At 45.3% G+C, this 6,976-nt stretch overlaps 2 protein-coding genes across 2 annotated transcripts in view; one reads left to right on the forward strand and one right to left on the reverse strand.

Annotated features, from left to right (window-relative positions):
- T265_04372 (hypothetical protein) overlaps positions 1 to 6,976 on the reverse strand; it is a gene marked incomplete at both ends in the record, with an annotated part of 45,374 nt that overhangs the window by 34,840 nt on the left and 3,558 nt on the right. Inside the window, 2 exons of the mRNA XM_009169093.1 lie at positions 1,081 to 1,237; positions 2,968 to 3,776. Coding sequence (XP_009167357.1) covers positions 1,081 to 1,237; positions 2,968 to 3,776 — 966 coding nt within the window. The remainder of the gene's footprint in view (positions 1 to 1,080; positions 1,238 to 2,967; positions 3,777 to 6,976) is intronic.
- Positions 1 to 6,976, forward strand: part of T265_04371 (hypothetical protein) — a gene marked incomplete at both ends in the record, with an annotated part of 20,802 nt that overhangs the window by 1,691 nt on the left and 12,135 nt on the right. The gene's annotated exons all lie outside the window — the stretch shown is intronic.

Genomic DNA, 6,976 nt, shown 5'->3' on the forward strand with positions numbered 1-6,976 from the left:
CTCATATCATCTACCCGAAGAGGCCATGTCTCGCATCCATACAAGAACACAGCCCTTACTGTAGCCTGGTACACACGACCCTTAAGATCTAGTGAGATGCCTTTTTGACGCCACAAGTGACGCAAATTAGCAGACGTGATTCGAGCCTTTGAGATTCTTGCACTGACTTCATCAGACACACTTCCGTCAGAGCTAATACAACTACCGAGGTAATGTAAAGTTTTCCGCAATCTCCAGTAGTTCTTCTTGAATTGTAAAGGATATGTTCGCAGATGGCACGTTCTGAAGCAGGACTTTGTACTTTGAAGGTGCAAGGCGCATGCCAAATGATGGTATGATGGCGGTCAGTTTATTCAACAGGGCTTGTGCTTCACTACGGTCTTCAAAGATGAGGGCGATGTCATCTGCGTACTCCAGATCGACAAGGCTCTCGCCAGCAACAATTTGAACACCGGGGTTTTGAAAACCATCCAGTGTTCGCCTCATTATTTCATCGATGACGAAGTTGAACAAAAATGGGAAGAGTGGGCATCCTTGTCTGACACCACTTTTTGTAGGAAAGCTTTTGGAGAGCTCACCATACACCCTCACCCGCCCAGAAGCATGTGAATATAGAGATCGGATTATGTTTACAAACTTCTGGGGCATACCCTGTTGAGCAAGTGTAGTTAACAGAACTGATCGATCAACAGAATCGAACGCACCCTTGAAGTCAAGGAATACCAGGATTGTGGGTCGTCTGTACATGTGGCGTTGCTCTAACACCTGACGGAGTGTGAAGATGTGGTCAACGCAGCCTCTACCCGATCGAAATCCCGCTTGATTCTCAGCAGGACAAACGTCACTGAACCCCGATCTCGGACAGATCACTAACATTCGCCCCGCGAATCAATAGCAGGATTACATCGCTGCATAAGTTGGAAACGGGACAACTAGCGGGAACCATAAGGCTTCATGTTCACCACAAAACTTTGCAAAATATCCTAGGCCGATATTGGTGAAGCTGCCTCGTCCTTTACGCGAAGTAGACAGTAAAAGAGCTACCCAAAATCTACGAGGAAAATGGTTGCTAAAACTCACTCCCATTGAGAGATGGTCGGTGTTTGCTGACAGATCAGTTTTACCATCCAAACCTCTACCGCTGCCGCCAAGTCGAACAGATATGTCAGGTTCGGAATCAGACTCATCTCCATAAAAATTGGACCGTTTCTTCTTCCGTATAAGCGTTGGAAGGGGTCTAAATAGAATGCGTAAAAATAATAATGATAATAGTAGTAATAATAATAGTGGCGGAGTAATTGCCTGGCAGGGATGCAACAAGCACCACGGATGAAAACCGCCTAATGTGGTCTTTCAGTAAAGTGTACGGGATTTTAATGGATAGAATTCTTTGTTCAGCTGTTCGGGTGACTTGAATGCTTGAACCCTGGTTAAAGACACTGCCTAGGCGGCCGATTTACACGAGCCAGTATCTATTTCCAGAATAGTCCTGTCTTACGATTCCGATCCAACGGGTTTGCTTTCATTTCTCACCCCTACCGAAACCTCCGTAAATCTAGTAATGATGTATGAATAAGGCTCAGTTCGACGTCGAACACTGGACAAACTGATGTTCGACGGGTGTCGTATGCACCAGAGCTGGGACAAAAGGCCTTTAGGTCAGTCGACTTAGAGTAAATGAGGCGTGGTGCGGGTGGGGAAAATATATCGAAGGTCTAATAATAAGGTTTGGTTTCTTCATAACTTAAAGGATCTGCAACTTACGGTCAACTTCCCTCACTGTTTGAAGAGTCAGGACCCTCTGTTTTACAATTGCCAAGGTAAATCTACAGGGCTCGAATGAAACAAGGAATGGAAACTCCTTCATTACAACTAACAGAAATCAGCATAAACGGACATAGCAACATCAGCTCTGATAGTTAGGCTTCACTACCAAACAAGCACACAGTTAATTTGATCACATTTGAAGCCTAAAAGTGAAAGAAAGTAGGCAGGGAACGGACCTGTTGTCAGTCTGCCGGAAGTACTCAAGGTGCTTACGCCTCGAAATAGCACAAGCAAGCACTGTGGAAAATGAGAGCACGAACGCCACTAGGACTAGTTGGTTATCATGAACACTCATACCTATGAAATCAAATCGATGAGGAACTTAAAAAACTGACGTCAACTGTGATCGAACAGGGCGTAAAGCTGAGTAACAGGTTTATTTCCAGGCAGCAACCAGAAAATGAAATCGATCTGAGGTGAGTATTGCTTTCATTGCTTGGTGAGTCCTTGATTTATTTTCCGGATCTGATGGACTGTTTGTGCAACGTTGTCCCATATAAATTGAATCAAATGAGGGGAACGGAAAAAGAGACATTTTGCTGAATGTTCCAACAAGGCATGAACGAATACAAATACTTCGCTCAAGGATATAAAACATTTGGGCTTGAGAGGGCGACAAGTGAAAGGAACACATAAATTGGTTCGACAATGACATCCTGTGAGCAAATGTCTGCCAACACATAAATTGGTTCGACAATGACATCCAGTGAGCAAATGTTAAGCAATCACGATTTCTAGGATCAGCAATATCGTCACCATCACTAACAGCAACACGTGGTTTCAATACCGGTGTTTAGGTAGTAATACAATTCTCCAGATTAGAAAGGAAGACGAACACGTTGAAGTTGGGTCATAACTTTTAAGTCCATATTCAAGCGTCCATTCAAACAGTTGTGGAGTGAGGTGCCGCTACCTATCTTGGTAATCGTGGAACGCTAGTGTTTTCTTCCCCCACCTCTCATATTTCTTTCTCTTCCGAATATATTTTCACACTAAACTTTTCATGAGCCAGAATAACATCAACTAGATGCTGCAGTTACTATTGGTGGTGAACATTTTTAGCACTGGCAAGTGGAGTTGAAATCAGAGAAACACACTGACATCCAAAATAGTGTCAAGTAATATGAATGGACAAATTACTTTCTCTTTTTCGGTCTCGGGGGTCTTGTCCGTATAACCTTTGGTTGTTTCGTGAGTTCCGAAGAAACTGGAACCTCACTAGTTGATTCATTAGTGGGCGACAGATCTCGGGTTGAATCCAAAGACTCGTTTAAATTTGGCGGAGCATCGGCGGCGTTTTGGGCAATACCCTCCAATTTTGGAGCATTTTTCTGTTGCTGCCTTGGTTGAATTGTCCGGGCAGAGCTTTTCCGTTTCTTACTAAGTGACGGTGGGGTTTTAGAAGGATCCTCTTCCACTGAGGTTTCATCGCCAGGAAGTGTCACCGCGTCGCTTTTAACAATAACAGCTGCCTCCACATCGGTCAGGTCCGCGCCAGAAGCGTTTCGTGCTACCTTACGAGGTCTTGCGCGGGGTGGTTTGGGTGAATTCAGCACCCTGCTAACAGCGGAATCCGTCCCGATGGCTGTTTCGGTGTCTGGTACATCAGAAGAGTAAGTTGCAGCCTCTGCCTGCTTTTTCCGAAGCCGTTGCTGTCTTCGGCGCTCATTGCGAGCCTGACGATCCAAAGGAGAATCTTTTCGGGAAGAATTGTGGTCCCTCTTGGTTGGCGAAGGCGAGGTTTTTGGAAGGATAGGTGGAAAAGACGGCGGAAGATCCAGCGCAACAGTGCCATTACATCTGTCACCCTCAAAACGAGCAGAGGTTGGGCCACACTGCGCCGGGACTACCGTGTTGGGTGGTATCGCCGAGATCGGCTGTAAGTGTTGATCAATGTAACCCGTCGCGGATGAATAGAGCCCAGTAGAAGCCGTAGAACTATAATGGGGCTAAGGAAAAGAGTAAGGAGTGAATAGCCTTTTGGTATAACTGTTAGTGTTACAAGGGAAGGTAATTGATGCCTGGTCCACGAGTATACTTCATTAATTCCAATTAATACTAATTAGACTTACCATAAAGTTAGGAGCACATGTACACCAACTAATCTGGGCGCGTTTGTCTACGTGAACGAAACAAAGGGATGCATGTTAAAGGAGATGCGGTGAACAGACAAGGTCGCCTGTGATGTGTTGCATATTGATTAGGTCTCAACGAACAGAGAGGGTTGGGTGAAGTCCGATGACGTAAGATCAACAACAGCTGCTTTAGCTGGAGACCGAAAGTGATATCTGCTGGAAATTTGTCCCTCTTTAGAGCAGTTTGCTTACAAGAGAATATTTAGTCACTCCATCCGGCTTGGGGTAACTACGGGGTTAAGGCCGTTAAATGATCCAAATACATGTTAATTCTGCATCACGATAAAGCGTTTTGTACAAGCTTCTAGAGTGAATAAGCCCATCTGTTGACTTCGGCACCCTGCTCCTTGAGTATATGGCTCATTTCACATTCTCGTCTGGAAAACTGGATCTACAGGCAACTTGTAATCATTCACCAAACTGAACCGAACAACCAGAGATGAATATCCCAATGGTGATACTGTCCGTTGGCCCGTATGAAGGTATAAAGGATTATATTTGTTGACTAGCGCTTTAACCAACCTGCGGACCGTAAAGCAAGCATACAAGCATTTCAAGCTGTGAATCCATTGCAGCAAGTGTAGGTACATATGTACGGAGCTTCATATCATTTCAAGCTGTGAATCCATTGCAGCAAGCGTAGGTACATATGTATGGAGCTTCATGGAGCTTCATGTTCATGTTGTACGAGGCTGCATTAGCGGCTGATTCGGAGGTTTTGCGCGGGCTAACCCAAAGTAGCGTTTTGATAAGACGACGAAATGCGCAAGCATATTTCCATCCCCCACAAGTCCCACTCGTACAGCCTTCCTATGTAGCTCCTCAATGAGAAACAATGCGGTGATTGATAAGACGCGTCTACTGGCTTAGTGCTTGCCAACCGCCCTGTCTGAGTGTATGGGTAAGAAGAGCACTATACCAGTGACGTGAAAGTAAACCATGCCTATAAAATCATCACCATCATCAATTGTGGAAATCGTGTACTTGCCATACAGTGCTCATGGCTGCCACAGTTTCGTCCGAAGATGACTTAAGGTAGCGGGGTAGATAGCTATCCACTGGAGGCGGTAGCTAATCTAAATGATGCGCAAACATAGTGGTTTCGTTGGGGTGACTGCGCATTGAAGGCAAAAGTTCGGATGCATGAAAACCAATAAGCGCGTGACTAAGCGTTTCTAACCCGTCTCGAGGTCCCCGTCCAGAAAAACGACAGTGACCACCAATGCTGGGTTTGCTGGTAATGGGTTTCAAACCTCATTGTGAAAGCATTGACCTCGCGTGGCTCATTTCCATTCTACAATGGAGCGAATGAGTCCGTGGTTAGAGCGCGAATTTACTGACCGGAAGGTACGTGGTTCGAAGACGACCTCATCTCGACTTCCCCTGTCTAGGCTTAGGTAACCTGGCAGTATCCCAGCCCTTGTGCCTCCTTCGGGTGGTATGGCAGCTAGGCAATGAAAAGTTGCTACAGCTGAACAATTTTTACAGCCTACACGTGGTCGTGCGAAAAGGACTCTTTGAGGAAGTGTCGACTGGCATACGGAGCACGTGAACAGGCCAGTGGTTTGAAGCAGAAGCTCCTTAAAGGAAATCCCTCGCAACTCTCATACCTCCCTTTAAGGATGAAAATGAAACACCTGGCCAGTATTCATCTCGTTCATGACTTTATCAAGAAGGCCGTCGAACCTAATTGGGGCGAAACGCCTTGGGAGTGATCTCTCTTCGGAAGTGTTCGGATTCCAATAACATAATACTAGGCCGTGAAAAATCGGTATACCGTGGTATGGTGTAATCCATGCTCAATGTCAATGACTTCAGTTACTGCATCAAACTACTGGAGTTATTAAGTGGCCTAGACATTGTCTACGAACGTTGTTTGCTTTTTCGTTTTAATCTCGCTTTAGCAGTCGGAATCGCCGAGAAGTTACTCCGTCATTCCCTCCGAAAACCCTAGATAGGTTAGTTACAAGATTGGACGGCGAACACCGCCCCAAAGTTTGTGAGACCTAACCCTAAAGAGGCCATTCCAACTTCCATGTAGACTAGGATTTCGTCCCACGGGGAGCGATTCTGCCTGTGAGAAATGGCCATGAACTTCTTGATTTATGGGACCCATGGAGAAACTCAATTTCAAAAATCGCAGTCTAACTTGGAACGCAAGCTGGCGTACCAGCTGTCTGAAAATTCTTTAAAGCTAGCACTACATCCTGTGGGATTTTCAACTAAGTGCAAGAAGAAGTGATCTCACGCCATTAGGCTTGACCGCAATCATTTTAGTTTCTCGTTGTCATATCACTGCCTCTTTCCTGGGAAACGTTCGCACCTTCGAATGGAAAACGCTTCCCAAAGGGAATAGTGGTTACACATGTGAAGTACATGTCCGGGCCATTGATCTATCTGCTGCCCTGGTGATTTTGGTTAGCTACAAAGTACGAACAGGATGAAGTCAGACAACTCCCTCTATCGTAAGAAAGAACCGTTGACCGAATCCCTGGTGATTTTGGTTAGCTACAAAGTACCTACATCATTTCGTCACGAACAGGATGACGTCAGACAACTCCCTCTATCGTAAGAAAGAACCGTTGACCGAATGCTTGAGCACACGGTAGTTCTTTCCTGCCATTGTACAGCCAAAGTTAGGGATACTAATACGGCTTCTAAAGCATGATTTCGGCGAAATGGTCTTGAAATTTCCTAAATCTAGGACGAAGGCGGATTCTCGAGTGTCAACTACTTGAAAGGTGATTTCTGGATGATCACCCAAGAAATTACACATTTTTCTCGCCAAACAATATCGTTTGTGCTGATAAAAAGCTGGATGTGGTGACCCCAGGCAAGAAGCTCTAAAAACGAGGACGAAACAGGCGAAAATGAAAGCAGCAGTTAGAAATTTCATTCCGACCGCTGAACAAATCGAGTAAGTTGTTCTGAAGCAACATCCGAAACGTGCTTTGAAATTAGAGATACTCATTGTCAGTTGCACCATACTTATGCAGGGCAGTAAACCCAACTGA

The sequence above is a fragment of the Opisthorchis viverrini genome, assembly GCF_000715545.1.
Source record: "Opisthorchis viverrini unplaced genomic scaffold opera_v5_71, whole genome shotgun sequence".
In the NCBI taxonomy this organism is placed as follows: domain Eukaryota; kingdom Metazoa; phylum Platyhelminthes; class Trematoda; order Opisthorchiida; family Opisthorchiidae; genus Opisthorchis; species Opisthorchis viverrini.